Raw genomic sequence first — 18,599 nt, 5'->3', positions numbered from 1 at the left:
CAAGGGGAGTAAGTTCACAAGAGAATATTTTCAGCCTTGGTCAAAGGAAAAAAAGAAAAGAAAAAAGAAAAAAAAAAAGAAGAAAAAGGGGATGCATGTTATAATTTTTTTCCTTTACAAAGAGTTTCCCATTTTTAAAATATTTGAACTGGCAAGCACTCTGTCACACATACCCTGGTATCTACCATGCCCTGCTTTTGAAAAGTACAAATCTGCCTGGTTTCCATAAAAGTCACAACAACCTATAATCCCAGTGCCAGTAAGTTAAAATTGCTATGATCTTTAAGGTCTCTTCCAACCCACACTATTCTATGATTCTGCATGAGCCGGAGGTATGGCAGATGTACAGGAACAGACACTCAGCTGAACTAATCCAAGGTGGACTTTCTTACGTCATGACACTGTACAAGGCTATGAAATTGGGTTGAAAAGCTTTGGGTGTAAGGTCTCACTGATTTTAAGAGTAGCAGAACGTGCTTTTATTCAGGGTGCACAAAGTGAATTACCCCTGCCATTGCACTGTTTCAGCCGACCACAGAGTTATGAAGGAAGGTAGTAAGAATTCCAATACACCTCCAGAAGTTGTGTTGAAATTGTACAATAAAGGGGCAAAATTACTATACTTAGCTTCCGTATGTCACCAAATGGAGAAAGCTCACCAAGAATATTATTTTTTCTATTCTAAAGTGTTCATCTCCTTCAGAAGCTGCCTTTAAAAATTCTCTTTTGGAAGACCTGAGCCAAGCTTCAATCAATCTTTCCAGCATATGGACTTCACCCTGGAAGCTATACAGTCTCTTCACCTGTATTAGACAGTGACACCAGACAGCTAAGAAACAAGTATATGGCACCCACCCAAACCGCATGGGGAGAGTCTTACTGAGGCTCTGTGCACACTGATCTGATTCCCCTAGCACTGTCTCACACATCAGCAGCACAACTGAGCCCTTCCTGACCATGTCACCATTTATCAGTTATAGCCTTGGATTAGACAGAACAATCCAATAGTGTACTGACAGAAGTCCAAACCCAGTGTATGTAGCACACAAGAATTGAGGAGTTAATGAACCCATTCTACTCCCCTTTAATCTGACAAAATTTAAGTATGCTGCACATGGAAAATAAATGGCCTGAGCCACGTATCTACAGCAAAAGTGTTGTGTTTGTTCCAAAACAACTTCAGAAAACCAGGAACAAGCAGATGAAAGTATCCGAGGTTTTCAGAATTAGCAAGCTATTCTGCATCTCAATGCACCTTCAAAAAGGGAAGCCTTCACATTCAGTTCAGAAATCACCAAATATCCTTTTTATATATAGCTTTTATAAGATCAGCCTGCTTTTTCAAGGATCCACAAATAGACATGTAAACATACCACTATTTGGTTTTCAAAATTCTGAATACATTGCCTATATGTAAAATAAAAACAGGGGGAAAAAATTCCAAGACATAGGACTTTCCTACTTCCTCCAGCCCCTCTTTGTAGGCTTGGACAAAGACACTGAACAGTAGAAACTCAGTTGCTGACACTCCTTTCTACCTGGCCAGAGTTAAGCACAACACACTCTCCAAGCTGCTAACACATAAGAATATTAACGATATACTTATGAAAACCTGTAGCATTTAGACTATCCTTTCATAAAGAGAAAAGACAAAAAGCAAGTCAAACTTCAAGATTAGGGACAATCTAGGATATACTATGAAGACTGTCTTTTATAAACATCTACATAGAAAAACCAAGAGAAAATTTCAGTTAATGTGACAGACTCTTTACTGAGTACCAACCATATATTGTACCTAGTTCCAAAATTATACAGCTATTCAGAGATACAAGGCTTTAATCATGAATACTTTATTCCTTAAAAAGTGAGCACTGGGGCACAGTCTGGCTAATTTGTGCAAGAGCAGGATAAAGCCTATGAGGAGCTGTCATTGACCACTGATGACTGCTGGCTAAGTAGAGAAATTGTCTCTAGATTATTTGTACCTCTTCACCCTGATGAAGGAAGAGTTTGAGAAGAACTGAACTACATAAGCTGACAATTTTGGTTACACCTATAGTGCTACACTATTTAAAGAAAAGTTGTAAAATACCAGATAATTAAAAAAACCCAAGAGTAACAGAAAAAGAGAGGAAAATCCTGGCACAACAGACCTGTAAAGCCAGTATAGCCAGTTTGGAATTTACCAGCAAGGGACTGGTAACTGAACAGAATAAAAACACTGGGAAATAGACCTGCAGGAAAACAAAACAAGACAAACCCAAACCAAAATAAACAAAAAAAACCCCAAACACCAAAATCCCCCCCCCCAGATCACATTCTCAGTAATTAAAGCCACCTTTGTACTGTTTGATACAAGGGTGACAATGCTCTGCTGGACACTTTCTGACTCCCTAGACAATGAGGGCATCCATGTAGAACCATATACATTGAAAACTAGACAGGAATGTGACAGAAATCCAGCAAAAAAGGTTAATTCAAGCTTCACTTTATTAGTTCTACTTTGACCTCTTTATATTTCATTTGAAAAAACATACCTTAATGTCAAACTTAATGGAAACAAGTGTTATGGTCTCCCATACAACAGAATTAATAGAATAATTAAACCCCCCCCCATTCTGATGTATATTCACTGTTGTTCAAAATATGACTGCTTAATGCATTAAAATGAACATTTCAGAAAGGCAAAAATCACTTATTCCTCTCCCCAGAAGTCTGATTCATTATTTTTCATTTCCTTTAAATAAGAAGAAAAATAATCTTGTAACGAAGTAGAAAAATACAGTCACCAATTGCATTATGTAGAATGAGCAAGCAATGCAAAAATCTTGTAAACTCAGTCTGCAAATAACTGAATGCTCTGAAGCATTCAGCAAATAATTACAAGTAACAAATGCATTCAACCTGCATTTGCAAATGACCCATGCAAAAAGTCCAAAATCGCTCAGCTCTATTAAAATAGTGACTTCCCTTACAAAACATATGGTTTACTTTCAGTTTGGAAAAAAACAAAAACCAAAAAACAAACTTACTTTAAATGAAGGTAAGCAAGTGGGATGGGGGGAATCCTCCAATGTGTTTACTACACCCGTCAAAGACAAAAGGTTCCACTCTTTGCTCACAAACAAACTACTGGTAGAACTTGAAGCATACAGGAAACACAAGATACACCGCAAATTCATAGTCAAGGAGTCAACAAGCAGATTATAGCACAAAAAGTTGTCTTCTTTTAGAAGGATGGACAGAACACTAGAAGCTACAATGAGTGGCACAAAAGAAGAAATATAAGCAAATAAATCATAATGTTTAAGTTACAATTTCCAAGCACTGCATGATTTCCCTGTTTAACTATAAGACACTATCTTACTAAACTGAAAACATTGTGGCTTGCTGTGGAAAAATCTATGTAACAGTGTCTCATTCAAATATTTCAATTAAAGCTGCTGCTAGTATCATTCAGATCTCCACTAATTGAGGTTATTTCAACTTGCCAAAGTACAAAGGAAGTCTTTCCTACGGTAAACCATGTTCAATAGACACAGGGTTGTTTCCTGTCAAAATACAACTACTACTGCAGAGAAAGCTGGCAATGGAAAGTCCCTAGGCATATTTTGCAACCACTTACCACAACCTGAAAAATCTTAGAAATTCTGGTGAAAGCAGAGATATTTGAATGGAAAAGAAAGAAGGCTCCTAATTCTCAAGTCAAACAAGAAATCCCAGAAATATCCAGACAGGATATTAAATTGGATGTTGGATATAAATATTGCTGCTATTGTTTTCTCAGATCCAGATTAGAAAGAACTAAGATCATGGCACTCAGCAGGAACAGGAAAAAAAAAAGAGAGAAAAAAAAAAAGATATTGACATTGATTACTTCTTTGCTATCGCACAGATGGAGTAAATTCAAGAGGTAGTGCTAAAATGACAGGACTTAGTTAAAGCCTTTGCACCTGCTCTGGCAGATGGATGCAATTAATAACAGAAAAGAAACAGAAGAACTCAAGTAAAATTGCTCCCTGAGGGTTAGGTTATTTTAAAATTAAGCTGACACGGTTTTTAAAAACAATATATGAAGGTGGAGATATGTTTTGAAGTGGACTGTCTAGTTTACAGCAAACGAACTCATTAGCAAGGTGCATAGACTAACAGGCCTGGCCTCACAATTAGCTTTCAGTCATTTTGCAAACAGATAATGTATTTTCTAATTGCTCATAGTCAAGCAAATTGTTCTACTATATTTTGTATGGGAAACAATATCATACTTCAGCTGATTTGCTCCTAGTGCAAATGAAAGAGTTGAAAATGTAAGCCGAAGAGCCTTAAGTCAGTGAAATTCTTGCCAAAGTACTTCCAATGTGCCTTTAAGGAGTTCACTCCTCAAGAAGCCAGTTGAAAGTAATTTAATTATTTGAGGTCCAACCAAAATTAACAAAGATGAAAGGCCCCATATTACAGTGTGTCTGTGCACACGTATGTGTACTTATATGCACATGCACACACCCCAGCTGTGTCTGTATATGGTTACTACAGTCCTGATGACCTAGGCACACGGCAATCTGTGGTGTTAAATTATTAGGATACTCCCTAGCAGTTTCAGCCTGTGCCAGCTGGTGTTTTCCCAAGCAAATTCCAGGGAGGTTCAGGGTTGGAACAGGTCAGGATCACTCCCTGGATGCAGGTATTTTGGGAGCGGGGGTGTGAGGGGGTGGTGGCGGCGGTGCAATTTTACTAAGAATGGTGGTGACCAGCCCTGTCACGCCATGCTGCCTGGCCTCAGGGACCGACAACAGTGCCTGGGCTGGTTTATTTACAGGCATAGACAGAGCCAAACTTAGCTTGTCTTTCTAAACCAAAGACAAAAAGAGGATTTAAATCCTCAGCAGAGAGAATTAATGCAGCAGCACTCTTATTATCATCAGCTGTACTGCAACTGCCTGCTGAAGTAAGGAAGGATTTCAACAGTGCACAGAAACTTTGAAAAGTAGTCGTCCTTTTTATTTTTTTTTTTTAAGTTGTTCAACAGCAAAGTGGGTTAAACTCTCACATTATTCCTATTTAATGTCTGAGAAGAGTATTTTTTTCACTTCTAGAAGCCAGTAACAAAATAAATAAAAATAATTAGGTTTGAGTACTTGATGACCATGAAAAATGTAATCATAGGATTTTATCCTCATTTAGGTTGGAAATGACCTTTGAGATCATCGGGTTCAACCGTTCACCCAGGACTGTCAAGCCCACCACTAAACCATGTCCCTGAGCACCGCATCTAGGTGTTTTTTAAACATCTCCAGGGGTGGTGATGTCACCACAACCCTGGGCCAATGCTTGACCACCCTTTCAGGGAAGAAAATTTTCCTAATATCCAACCTAAACCTCCCCTGGTGCAACTTGAGGCGCCTTCCTCTTGTCCTGTCACTTATCTGGGAGAAGAGACCGACCCCCCCCTCGCTACCACCCGCTGTCAGGCAGCTGTAGGGAGCAATCAGGTCCCCCCTGAGCCCCCTCCTCCCCATGCTGAGCACCCCCAGCCGCCCCCCCAGCCATGTGCCCCAGCCCCTTCCCGGCTCTGGACACGCTCCAGCCCCCCTACGTCCCTCTGGGCCTGAGGGGCCCGAAACTGAACCCAGGGCTCGAGGTGCGGCCCCACCAGCGCCGAGCACAGGGGCACGGGCACTGCCCTGGCCCTGCTGGCCACACCGTTTCGGATCCGAGCCAGGGTGCTGTTGGCCTCCTGGGCCACCTGGGCACACTGGGGGCTCATGTCCAGCCGGCTGCTGACCAGCACCCCCCGGGCCCTTTCCATGGGGCAGCTTTGAGCCGCTCTGCCCCCAGCCCGCAGCGCTGTGGGGCTGCTGTGACCCGTATGCAGAAACCAGAACTTTTTGTTGAACTTCACACAACTGGCTTTGGCCCATCGTCCAGCCTTTCCAAATCCCTCTGCAGAGCCTCCTGTCCTCAAGCAGATCAACGGTCCCCTCCAGCTTGGTGTCATCTGTGACTTTACTGAGGGTGCACTCAATCCCCACATCCAGATCATCAACAAAGATATTAAACACAGTGGCCGCAACACTGAGCCCTGGGGAACACCACTTGTGACCAGCCACCAGCTGTATTCAACTTGATTTACAACCACTCTTTGGGCTCTAAGTAAACAGAGAAACAATAGCTAGATTGTTTCTAGTAGCTGAATTAACTAGATAAAAATCCAACAACAAACAGCCACTGTTATCACCAATTTTTGATAAGTAATTATTCACTAAGGCAGGAAAAACTCCTATTAATGTACCAACTTAAATTATCAGTAAGAGAATTCTGAGTGCCACAGGTGATAGGTTTTGCTTTCTGTCTCAGAGTCTGTGATAATAAAACAGGTAAATATGTGGCAATCTACTTTAAAAGTTACCCACAATGGTGGCTTGCAGCTTAACAACCCTGAAAATCATAAATAAATGGCTTAATTTTTTTTTGTAGCTCTGAAGAGCCTAGGATCCTTGAGGGCACTGTGAAATCATAACATGAAAGGATTTTCCAGTTGCTCCACTTTAATATTCTTAAACAGCTATTACAGATGACTATATAATAACTGGATACTGGGGGGAGGGCGGTATGCACTGTGGACATAGCACAGTGTACATTTCTAGAATGGGCTAATAAAAATGTATTTAAGCAAACAGTCCTGGAACAGAAAGTTATTTGTTGTTACAACAGTTACCTTGTATCTTTTTTTGTTTGTTTGGGTTGTGGTGCATTTGTGTTTTTTTGGTTTCGGTTTGGTGTTTTTACAGAACAGATGGATTGAGGGCACTAGAAGAACAGCGGGTTCCAGTGGCCCTTACAGCCTCAGCTCCCATGAAAAGAGGGACCAGCTGCTTTCTGCTGGAGCACTGCACACCCTGAGAAGAGCCTGATCTTGTCACAGCTCAGCCATTAAACCACTGCCTGACAGTGCACTGCAGAATGCTACACCCCTGGGAACAGCTGCCGTTTGATAAAATTGTATATATTTAGTCAAAACAAAGAGATTACTTTGAAAGTTTAAGGACACTGGGATAGCCAGAGTATTGTCTTACAATTAGCAAGAATTCACTTCACTTTCAACTTTTGAAATAGCCAACTTAAGCTACAAGCGTTGCTACCGTATCACTTAACTTGGCATACTGTACACTGTATTAACCTTTAAAAAAATTGATACCTTACATAAGGGCAATACCTTATCTTATTTATGTGGCTATAAATAAAACCTGCATCTGATGTCTTCATTCTTCTTATGTTTCAGTGTATTTGGGCAAAAAGTCACTTGAACCACAGCAAAACACCCACACAAATGAAAACAGCTTCCAAGCCACATACGTCGACTGACTGCAGAAAATCAATATTTTAATAGTTGGTGAACAAAGAAAACCGAACCAAAACATCTCTCTTGCTTCCAAGTACTGTCTATGGCTCTTTGATGGAATTCATTCAGAAGCAGCAACATAAAGTTTCATTCACAAGGCTGTCTAACAACTCCAGAGGAATGAAAGTCACCAGCAAAGCAAGAACACCCAACAAAACAAAAACTAGTTAACAGATAGGAAAATACCGCAATGGATAAGTGTAACTGTTAGTTTAATTTTAATGTCTTGTACCTCTGTTATTTCCCTGTCTACCAAGCAGCTGGGCTTTTCAGGAAGTCACATCTGAAATCCTAACCTTACAAAGCGATTTAAGAGTCCAAAACAAGGCCTCTTTCACATTGTCTTGATCCCTTTCTCATATCCTGACACAGCCACCTTCACTCTGTAATCTTCATTACAGGATTTTACCAAATTCTTACAGTAGACATCCAGACACCACCACATGATTAGTTAGTGTCTTAACTAGGCTGAGGATCACTTTCATGTAACAGGGAATTCTCAAAGTTTGCCACCTCACATTTACCTCATTTCCATCGTGTACTGATTTCATACAGTGATTAAAACAGAAGCAGCAGATTCAACCTGTCATGTTCTTTAGTATAATAAGTCAAATATTTAGTCAGAGAGCTTACGAGTAAGAGAGATCGGTGGAGTCATTTTAATTGTCTGTAGATAACTTGGGGGCCTTAATTAGAAATCAAACTTACCTATGCACCTTAAATATAGCCCAAACAGAAAGACCCCCTTTCCCACAGAGAATCAGTTTTAGGTTTCTGCTTTGAATCACCTTGTATAGGTCCATTGAGAGATCACATAGCAGACTACCTTCTCAATTTAGGCTGTTAAGAGTGCCTGAAGTTGGGCAGTAGGAATGCCCTCTCACACGTCCCTCTGGATGGCTACATTAACACACAGCTCCTGCCCTGCATGAAAACGGGGTGGCCAGTGCCTTCAGCCCACCCTTTCAAGGGCTTTTTATCCTTATGCACCCACAGAACCAGTGGGCAAGATCAGTCCTTGTGTCCTCCACTGCTAAGGAGCACATGCCTCTGACTTCAAACACACAGCAGCTGTTTGCTCCTCCTCCCTCAGCCTTACCTCTCAGCTGCCTGCTGTCAAACAGTCCTTTCACTCTGCATGCTTGAAACCACAAAAGCAACACTGCATCTTCTAGCCCTTTCTCAGCATGGCACGCAAAAGCTTGACCCATCTTTACCACCCTTGATACTGAAGCCAAGGGTATCTCTTTCACCTGCTTCTCCCAGTTGGCTTGCTTCTAACATACATCATATGACCCTCTGAGGACTGTAATTCCCAGAATATCCATACTTACTGTACAGCACAGGCAACGAGAAAAGGAAACCACCATTGGAAAACCACTCACTTTTCCCATAGAGCTGGCTATTCTCTTAATAACGCAACACACATACGCAGGGATGCGGGGAGCCAAGCTGCTCACTCCTGCTGGCTCTGCACTCAGATGAACTGCAAGACAACATGACTCAGCCCCAGACAGCTACCAAGCACAACTCACAGATCATAGCTCTTGGCAGCGTGCAGAATATGAAAAGAATGACATAACAATCGAGAAAAAGAACCAAATTTTTAACAAGTGCAGAAAAATACATCAGATCCTCTGCTTTATCCACAACCAAACGAGACAGCAAAAGAGTAAGCAGTCATTACCAGCCTAATCTCACACAAGGTGAGTGCCAAACAAAAAAAAAAAACCAAAAAAGATAGAGACAGCTGCCAGAGAAGAGTTTTAAACCAACATTTGAAACAACACAGGGAAGAAAACAATTTACGGAGCCTACAGTGAAATGAGAAGCTTCCAACCCACTTAAGGCAAGTACCCGCCACTTCATACTTTAAAGCTACAGAGGAATGATTACCTTTGAGGAAGACACCACTGATATGACTTTATTGTTGTATGCTTGCCCAGAGGAGTAACTTGACACATTTTAAATCAATGGGAAGATACCTGCACTAAAAATACCTGTAAACAGTGACAGAAATAAAAGGGTCACTGAAATACTCTACGATTTCTTTCTATTGTTTTTCCCGACTCCTGTTTTATTAAAAGCCAACCCCCAGAAAAATTAGGAAAAAATTTAAGAAAAAGGGAAAACAAATTAAAAAAAAATTCTTTAGACAGGGAACTCCTACTATGGAAAACACATGTCAATATCACAAAACACAGAACTTAAAAACACTCCTCTAATACAACTGTCTTCAGAAAAGAGCCTCACCGTTTTTAAAGTGTTGTATTTTCCTTTCTTGCATGGTAATTAATTAGAAGATTAACATTTGCAAAGCATAATTACTCCCTGGAACATCTTCAAAAGACTTTGAAGTCAAATGTCTCCTAGCCTATGCAGGCAAGCCTTGCTCTTTCCTCTCCGGCACTCAAAGGCAATATACAAATCTGAGGGGAACGCCTGCCCTAAAATTAAAGCATAACAGATTAATCAGTTGGGTTTTATTTACCATATCCCCCCCCCCCCCCCCCCCCCCCCCGGAAAAAGCTCATAGCAAAGTAAAAAAGTAAATATACATACAGGGGCATTTCTTACTAGAAAGTGTTTAGGTATTCCCTCACTACCCTTCAAAGCGGCTGCGGAGCCTCAGCCCTCACACCCCGCACCCGCTTCCACAGCGGGGAGTGACAACGCACCTCAGCCCTCTCACAAAGCAAGGGAAGAAACCAGACCTACAAAAGGAAAAGAAGTTCCTGTTCTTTGTGGCCACAAAAAAACCCCAACCCAAAACAAAATAAAAAACCTCAACAAACTCCCTAAAAGGCACGAAGGAGAAGCGTAAAGGCAGAACCCTCGAAAAGGTGGCAATAACTACTGTGGATTTGTAACACCAAGCGCTCCAGCAGGCTCCACCACAACTTCACCAGAGCGGGGAGGGAGGAAGGAGGGAGGGGCACCCCGCCGCAGCCCCAGGCCGCATCGCTAGCCACCGGAACCCTTCTGGCCAGGGGCAATCCCGAGGTCGCCGGCCCCTCTGTCCTCTCAGCCCCGCCAAAAGGCCTCATGCCACCCCCTCAACGCCTAAGCAGACGGGCAAGTGTGAGGAGGCGGGACCGGAAGCTCCACCTCTCTCCCTCCTGGCTCAGGCATTGGTCAGTTCTCCGATCACTCCCAGCACAGCCAAGTCCCCTCCTTCCCGCCTCCTCGCCGTGCCAGAAGCCTTCTCCCCGCCCGCCACCCCGCCCACCTTCCTATCTCCGCTCCCACTTGCTGGTGTACACATCAATCCAATTAAATTCCATATTCTGATTGGCTATCTTCAGGCCGTGGTTCCCGCCTACGAGAAGGGGGCTTGCCGCCCGCCCTCCTGCCGGCGCGCATGCGCGGGGCCGAGCGCTGCCCTGGGGGTGGGCATGTACCGGGGAGCGGGGCCGCCGCCGCCGGGGAGCCAGCCTCACTTTCTAGGAGTGAGGGGAGACCACAGCCTGCCGGGGGCTGCAAGCGGGGCGGCGGACAGGCCCGTGCGTGTGCGTCTCTTCTCTCTCTCGCGTGTGTCTGTCGGACGCTCTCCCCACACACCCACCGGGCGGGCAGGGCGATGCGGGCGGCGGGGCAGCAGCTCCCCGTACTGCCCTACGGGGCAGCGGCCGCCCGGCAGCGGAGCGGCGGCGGCGCAGGGCACAGCCCCGCGGGGCCGTGGGTGCGTGCGGGGAGGCGGCGCGGCGGCCGGGACGGGGTGCGGGACGCGCTCCACCCGCCTGCCGGGGCAGCGGAGCCGCCGGAGGGCGGAGAGCCTCGTCCGACCAGGCGCTTCGCTTGCGCCGCGCTCCGCCGCCTCGGGCTGAGGAAGCGGCCCCGCGGGGGGCTGAGGAGCCTCCCCCTCGCCGCCCGCCTCAGCCCGTCCTCGGCGGCTCTCGGCCCGGGACCGCGCCGTACCGATCCGTACGTATGTGCGCGGCGGGAGCGCGGCCCCCTGCCCGCGGGCTCCTGCTGCGCCTCCTGCCCCCGTCCCCTCATCCCTTTTGTTGTGCGGCGAGGGGCACGGCCCCGCTGCCCGCCGGTGCGGCTGCCCGGGTGGAGGGGTGGGCCGGGCCCTGGGGCGAGGGTGGGTTCCTCTGCGCCCCTCGGCGCTGCCGGTGAACGCGGGACGGCTCTGCCCGCGCCCGGCTCGGGCCAGGTGGGGCTGCGCTGGTGTGTCACGCAAAGTGGCAGCTAGAGGTGCCCGGGCCTGCGCTGCCCTGCCCGGGGGCGGCCGGGCGCGGTGTGAGCCTGTCTCTGTCCCTGTGGCCAGCTCGGCTCCCAGATGGCCAATTCCCTCAACGGCCGGACCCCGCGCAAGGGACGGATCCTGGGCTTCATCGATGCCATTCAGGATGCTGTGGGCCCCCCCAAGCAGGCAGCTGCCGACCGCAGGACTGTGGAGAAGACCTGGAAGCTTATGGACAAAGTGGTGAGTGTCTGTGCGCCTCCGTGTATCCGCACGGTGAATAATGGGGCCATTTAACCGCGTACCCATGGGGGAACAGCGTCTTCCTGCAGCTCCGGCTGCTCGGCTCCCCTGCCTGGGGAAGCAAGGGGACTCGCGGTTTAGGTTATTTAAGCACCATTTGTCGTTTTTCCCCCCACTCCCCCCCCCCCCTTTTTTTTTTCCCCTACGGCCTCTGGCTATGTTTTTTTTAATCTCGGTTTGTGGAGGGAAAACAAATGCGTTTGCCTTAGGCTATTGTTATTTTCAGATCCTTTAAAATGACTCAAACTTGAAGAGCTGTCCTAACGAAAAAGCTGCTTAACTTAGACTTGTAATCACATATTCTGTGTGCTTCGTGTTGGATCACATCGTTAGTCTGCGAACAAGACCTCTGAAGTATGAAACTTCAGTTAAGCTAATTGTTCTGTGAGACACGCTTGTGATGGCAATAAGGATATGTTTGTGCTTTTAGGAATGTGCGTGGGGACTTGGGGATGTCACTCTCATCAGTTTAGTAAATAGATTAGCATGGTACGCCTAACTTTTAACTGTGTTCTGCATTTTAATGATTTTTTTTAAGTACTACTTTTCTATATTTTTGAACCTAGAAATACACTCTACTGAAACTAATTTTTCAGAAAGTAGGGGGATAGACCATAGTTTTTTATATCTTATAGGTCTCTGCACCATCCCAGTACATTTTGTTTAGTATTGTACAAAACGACAGCTTGTATGATGACAGATTGGCTAGGAGAGTTCCTTACCAATGGTAGGAACAGTTTGATTATAGCATGGGTGACTGTTCAGAAGATGTAGGCAGTTTGCTTTGTGTATGAGGTGATCCTTTCAAGAACTTTCTTTTGAAGCGGGTGGGGAGTTGGGATTGCTACCTGTTAGCCTTGGGTCTGTATGGCGAGGGAGTTAAGACTTTTTAACTCGGTGAGTTAGTGTAACTGTTGGCTTTCCCAGTGGCTCTTGTAACATGCGGATGTTTAACATTCCTTAAAGTTTCTAAGTAGTTATACTGCCATGGTAGAGATTATTTTATGTAATATACCTTGACAAGTGGTAATTTCAAAGTATTTGACTGAGTCCTCCTTGCATGCTGGCCTTTTTGATGCTCCAAGAATAAAATCTGTATTTCCATCCCAATTTCTGATGATAAACTTAAAATCCAGCCTTGATAGAAATGGGTATTGTCAGAGAGGCTTTGTGGACATTTCCTTGTTGGCGATTGGGATGCTGTAAACTGAGCATCTTGTAATAAGAACTGCAAATGCTACTTGGAAGCAGATCTTCAGTAGAAGGAAGTTTTCAGCTTGGAAACCAGGAATCTTGTTTGTTGTTATTAAAGCCACGTGGGGAATGTATGGCTTCATTCCCCCGTGTCAGGCCATTTACAGATCTGTATGGTAAGGTTGTCCCCCTGATTGGTTAGTATATTGATGGTTACCAGAAAATCTTAACCCCACAGCCTGGACTTGTGGATTGCTTTTACTAGTATAGGATTACTGTGTTTATCACAATTACAACAGAGCATCAGAACAGCCAGTAAGGCCCATTCTGTAGAAGTCACTGGAAAGGCTGGACATTGCACTGTGCTTGCTTTCTCATTTTACTGGATAAGTGTCCTCAATTTGGATCTTTAATGTATCCTCTTTAAGCTGTTCTCAGTTAATCAAATTTTATTTCCAAATTATATTAAAGTATACCAGACAGGGTGATGTCATAGTGTGAGAATGCTGTAGCTTGCTGCTTGAGTTTTTAGCATTTGGTACTTATAGTGAAAGGATGTGTTTGAGCAAATTTAATATGTTGGCAAACAAACTTAAGTCTCTTAGCCTCATGCGGCAGTAGGCAGGGGAAGGTCATTTTCTCCTCTGTCTAGATCAAAACCAGGGATTAAAATCAGAAATAGAAACCTGCTCGATCCACTGTAGTTTCAAATCCCTTTTCTGGAGTGATTTCTGTGGTGGGTCACTGATCAACCTGGTGAAGGCAGCAGGCTCTGCATAGTCAGTGGGGTGCTGCCAATGGCAAGATTGTGGCTTGGAGGCCTATTTTGCTTCTTGTAATAACAACAGGCATTATCCTCATTTATTCTTTAACTAGAATAGCTGTGATAACCATCTTTTTTTGCAGTTGGTGAGGTAGCTGAAGTTTTCTGCCGTTCCAAAGGTGTTAGGGAAAGGGAGAATAGAAACAAAAGCAGTTATGTTGACCAAAGGATGAAAAAAGAGAAGCCTTAAAAAATAGGGGCAGGGCTTACTGATTTCTGGTTTACATTCCTTCCTTAAAACTGCCAGTCTTTACCTTTCCTTCATTTCTTTCTGTAATTACCTCCTTTGGTGGATGAGATTTTCTGTATGAATTATTTGTTTTCAGCAACAAGGGATTAACCGATATTACAAATATTCCTACTCTCGAAGAAGTATACAGTGAGAGTGGTTTTATGGTGTATGTAAAATTCTGGCTGCTTAGATACCATGCAGGCTTCCCTGTATAGAGTTGGCTGTATGTCATGCTTTGGAATTGTTCAGATTTCATGGCAATGTTTGTTTTCTATGGGCTGATGCTTCAGCTGTTAGAACAGGCAGAAGGTCGCAGTTCTGCTTAAGTGTCATCTCTTTAAACTTCTGTTAACTGTTTTGAAAAAAAAAATCAAGGGTTTTGAAAGAGCTCTTCAGCAGGACAGGATGTTGGGTGCTCCTGGTTAGAGCCCTGTTTGTAAAAGTTAATGTAAACAACATACTTGCAGGGAATAACAATAATACAAATTATCTTGTTGTAAGTGATCAGTGAATGTGAATTGTTATCTGTTTGTATATCTTATACCTGCATCTTTCTTTTTATATTTCATCCACTGGGATCTGTAATTTTTGAAGTTTACTGGTGTGTCTTTTTTTAAATATAAATTTGCAATACTAATTTCGTTATTAAAGGGACATCAATTGTTAGCATCAATGTCCAGTTTCTCTGCTGCTTTTCTCATGGGTAAGCAGTAGCTGTACCACTAAGAACCAAAAATACTTTTATTCCTTTGCAATGCAAAGAATAATATCCCTTTCATAGTTTGGAAGGCTAGCCCAGCTTTCCAGTTCTAGCATTGTATAAGCAAATTGACTGTGTATCTCCAAACTGCTAGCAAGCAAATTACTGTTTTTAAAACACTGTATGTGTTTTGGAAAGTTCATATCCTTTAAATACATAAAAAATAATATTGTTAGCAAATAACTCTTAAGTTTTCCTTTAAAGTATGTATAAATTACATGGGATTTTTTTTTTTCATGGGGTTCTAAACTTAATGGTTTAAAAACCTAGAAACTAGCCTTGCATTATTATCAGAGGATAATGGTTATCTTGAGAACAACTTTGGGAGAGAATGCCTATTATGTAAACATGGGAGCAGTTAAGTTAATTTACTGCTCGGCCTATTTAGAGTTGGCAGTACCATTGTGCGCAGTTCACTATTGTGGGTCTCAAGCTGATAAAATTGTGACACATTCTGAACAGGATTTTTTAAAAACGGGAATATTTCAGCCACTTCCAATCACTTTTTCATACTCTTATGCATTGGGATTGAAAATAACTATAATTTCTACTGTGAAGATTAACAATATTATCTAAACTGTTTGGGTGCTCTGTCATGGCTCACCCAGTTGTTTGACTGTATCAGATTAGAGTGCGTCTCCAAAGATCACGGTGTTGACTTTGTAAGTAAAAGCTGTATTACCCCTGTAACTTAGTAATGTGGTTTTCTTTAAATTGACATTTGTCTGTATCCACTTTTTCCACAGCATCTAAATGAGTATACAGAGCACAGTAGTTGAAAATATGTGTGCGCTGCTATTCTTTGCAACACTTTTTGTAGTTGTTACATTAACGTGCAACCTTCCAAGTCAATTAAATGTCATTGTTTCACAGAGGATGTGGAAAAGACAATCATCAATCATTACTGTGGCATTCTTTAGTGTGCTACCTGGTCAAAGTCTATAGGAAGTTTTATGCCCTGCGTACGCTGTTTGTGGAAAAAGAATAAAAATTTAAACAGAGAAATGGAAGCTTCTCTTTTTCTGATCAGAAGAAAGTATAAATGACCCTCCAAAGTCAGCTGTCCTCGTGCATATGTGCCATCAGCGTTGTTATCAGGTTGTTCCTCCAGTATGGAAACACAGCTCAGTTGCAGTCTGGCAGCTGTTGAACGAGCACGCACTGTATTCTCAGCTCAAACTAAAAAGTTTGGTGATTGCTCCCCTCTACTTGTATTTTGATGAGAAGGCTTCTTTCAGGAAGGAAGATATGATGCATTGCAGTTAAGGTAACTTCGGGTGGGAAGAAATGTATGATGAGGAAGCGTAATGTTCAGATTCATCTGTTTTCCCAGTTAGCCCCTCCCTGGTTAACTTCTTCAGATGAATTGCTGGTAGCACTGTGTTGTGGCTTTCTGGAGAACTGGTATGGTATCTTACTGCAGAGCTAGCTACCTTTATGCTGTCTGTGAAAGTGTTTTAGTACTTTGCCATTTTTTGGGCTGCATGGCAGAAGATACTTGTTCAGTAGACGGTTTTGAAGTTTAGTTTTGCAAGTGTGCAAGCGCTGCTGCTCTGATTGTTCTAGTCCATTCACTGCAGCTGAAAACTGTTTAGCGGATGTCCTACTCATTAGATACTTACTCTGTTCTAGCTGTGTTACTTTCCTTGTATTGTCTTTCACTAACGTTAGGTGTTTAAACAGATTGTGTTAGGGCTACCGTTATTACAATTGAACAAAAGTTCTTTTGTCAGACCAGTCCAGGGCTTTCAACTTTGTTTGCTTTAAAAAGTGAATAGAAGATAATCTTCTGCAAGAAATTTGTTGTCTGTGTGCAGTAGGCATCCATTACTCTCATCTCTGAAGATGCTGTGAAGTAATGCCTTATAATTGAAGTCACATAATTAAAAAAAATATGTTATAACTAGTGGTATTTACTTTGTTTGGGGAGAGTTCAGAGGAGAGGAGGGAAGAGGGGTCTGGTTGGTTGTGGTTTTTTTTTTTCTCCATAGGCACTGGAGTAAAGTTGTCTGCAAGTTCCCGAGTTAATTTTTTCAAAATCTATTTCTGGTAGACTAGGGTAATGCCTTAGTTCTTCGCAATTAGAGCTGCACTCTATGGTTTCTGTGATTCTGGAGTAAATACCTGGATTTACCCTGAGTGAGGTACTGAAGGAGCTTAGTTTTGTCTCAGTTTACTTCAATGAGCGAGTGATTTCTTACGAAGTTGCTGACTGACTGCTTTTCATTTTTTAGACTGAATGCTTGCTAAATATATACTTGCTTACTTCCAGTCATAACAATACCGAAATCGCACAGTGATATGATTCATGTCCGCTCCTAAAGTGTTGGAGAGGGTTGCTTTGTGAAGTGCAATGTGGAGGTCTTTATTTTGGGTTTTTTGTTTTGTTGGTTTATTTTTCGTGTTTTGTTGTTGGTTTTTTTTGTTTTGAGTTCTGTTTTCTTTTGAAGAAAGGTATGTGCGCCACTGCTGGGGCATTGGTAAATCTTTTGCGTCAGCAGATGTCATTTCTTATTGCTTACTTTTAATTGTGAACTGCTGTGGTACGTGTCAGGACATCCTGACTCTGGAAACCATATGGTTTACCAGACATCTCTTTACAAAGTTAACTTCCTTTGGACTGAAACTTTGTGTACTCTATAAAGCGAAGAAAGCCTTGAACTACTTTGCTGAATCACTGACTTAAACTAAATGTTAGCATTTTTTCAATAAGAAGGCGTAAGACTACTTGAGTTGTACTGCAAAAGAGTTCTTGTATGACTTTTTTAAAGGCTTCTTCTGGAGTTGAAGGTTCTAGTTGTCTGGAGTTGAAGGTTCTAGTTGTGTGCTCTATTTATCTCTGTAAATTCAGCAGAAGGTGAAGCTTTGTAAACCATGATGACCACAGGATCCTGTTTTCATGTGTGCATGACTGTATGTAGTGATGCTGGACTGAAGAACACTTACTAGAACATCTGAAAGAGAAACTAAACCTTCTTTATAAATGGATGTTCTTTTTGTATAGTTGAATGGAGTGACTTGAAAATACACCAACCAGCACAAGCAATTTGCTTTTTCCTGGTTTTGTATTTTTAGTGTTATTTCTAATATATATGAAACTGCTTACATTCTGCTTGTTGGAACATCCTATTAAATAGATAGACTTCAGAAAGAGAATTAATTAATTGTTCATGATAATTAAGTTAGGATAAATAAACCATTCAAAATCATTGTAGCCTTCTCTGCTTGTGGTCTGTTCTCATTGCTGAATTTTTCTGTGAATGAGTACTTTTCCTCTTTTCAGCTGTTTGTTTCCCCCACCCCTAGGAGATTGTAACACCTAATCAGTGATACTGATTAATGTCATCTGTAGTTGGCTTTGGGAAGAATGTCAATCCTGTTTCAAGTTTTCACTAAACTAGAAATCAGAGAGAACAAAAGCTCAGATGAAAAATGTCTGTGTTTTCACTTCTGTCTTTGGGATTTGAGTTCTTCAAACTCTTCTACAAAAAGAAATTCACGTACGTCTCTGCAGGGATGATTTTCAGATCTGTCTACACATGTAAAATTCTTTGCTCATGTTTCTGGAATCTCCTTAAAGAATTCTGTCAGCTTAACTTGAGTGTAACTAAAAGAAAACGTTTAATCTCCTTCATAAGTCTCTCTTGTTAGTTCCTTTCTTGATCTTCTGGGGTGACACCATCATCCTGCCTTCACTCA

At 42.7% G+C, this 18,599-nt stretch overlaps 1 protein-coding gene and 1 long non-coding RNA gene across 5 annotated transcripts in view; one reads left to right on the top strand and one right to left on the bottom strand.

Annotated features, from left to right (window-relative positions):
- The window catches only part of LOC114012186 (uncharacterized), a 256,763-nt gene extending 246,284 nt beyond the window's left edge, over positions 1–10,479 (bottom strand). Inside the window, exons 1-2 of the long non-coding RNA XR_008746908.1 lie at positions 9,653–10,479; positions 8,785–8,885 (exon numbers count right to left, since the gene is read on the bottom strand). This is a non-coding gene — a long non-coding RNA (uncharacterized LOC114012186). The remainder of the gene's footprint in view (positions 1–8,784; positions 8,886–9,652) is intronic.
- A 282-nt stretch (positions 10,480–10,761) lies between these two features.
- Positions 10,762–18,599, top strand: part of CBLB (Cbl proto-oncogene B) — a 133,518-nt gene continuing 125,680 nt past the window's right edge. For 3 of the 4 annotated variants that reach the window (XM_055801735.1, XM_055801733.1, XM_055801736.1), the window contains exons 1-2: positions 10,762–10,908; positions 11,673–11,831. In XM_055801735.1, the coding sequence (XP_055657710.1) occupies positions 10,795–10,908; positions 11,673–11,831 (273 nt within the window). In that variant the 5' untranslated portion in view covers positions 10,762–10,794. The remainder of the gene's footprint in view (positions 10,909–11,672; positions 11,832–18,599) is intronic. The other variant, XM_055801734.1, reaches the window with a different exon arrangement.

Source organism: Falco peregrinus, chromosome 4 (assembly GCF_023634155.1).
Source record: "Falco peregrinus isolate bFalPer1 chromosome 4, bFalPer1.pri, whole genome shotgun sequence".
Taxonomy (NCBI): domain Eukaryota; kingdom Metazoa; phylum Chordata; class Aves; order Falconiformes; family Falconidae; genus Falco; species Falco peregrinus.
Note: the sequence above shows the minus strand (reverse complement) of the source record. Positions and strands in the feature narration are given on the sequence as shown.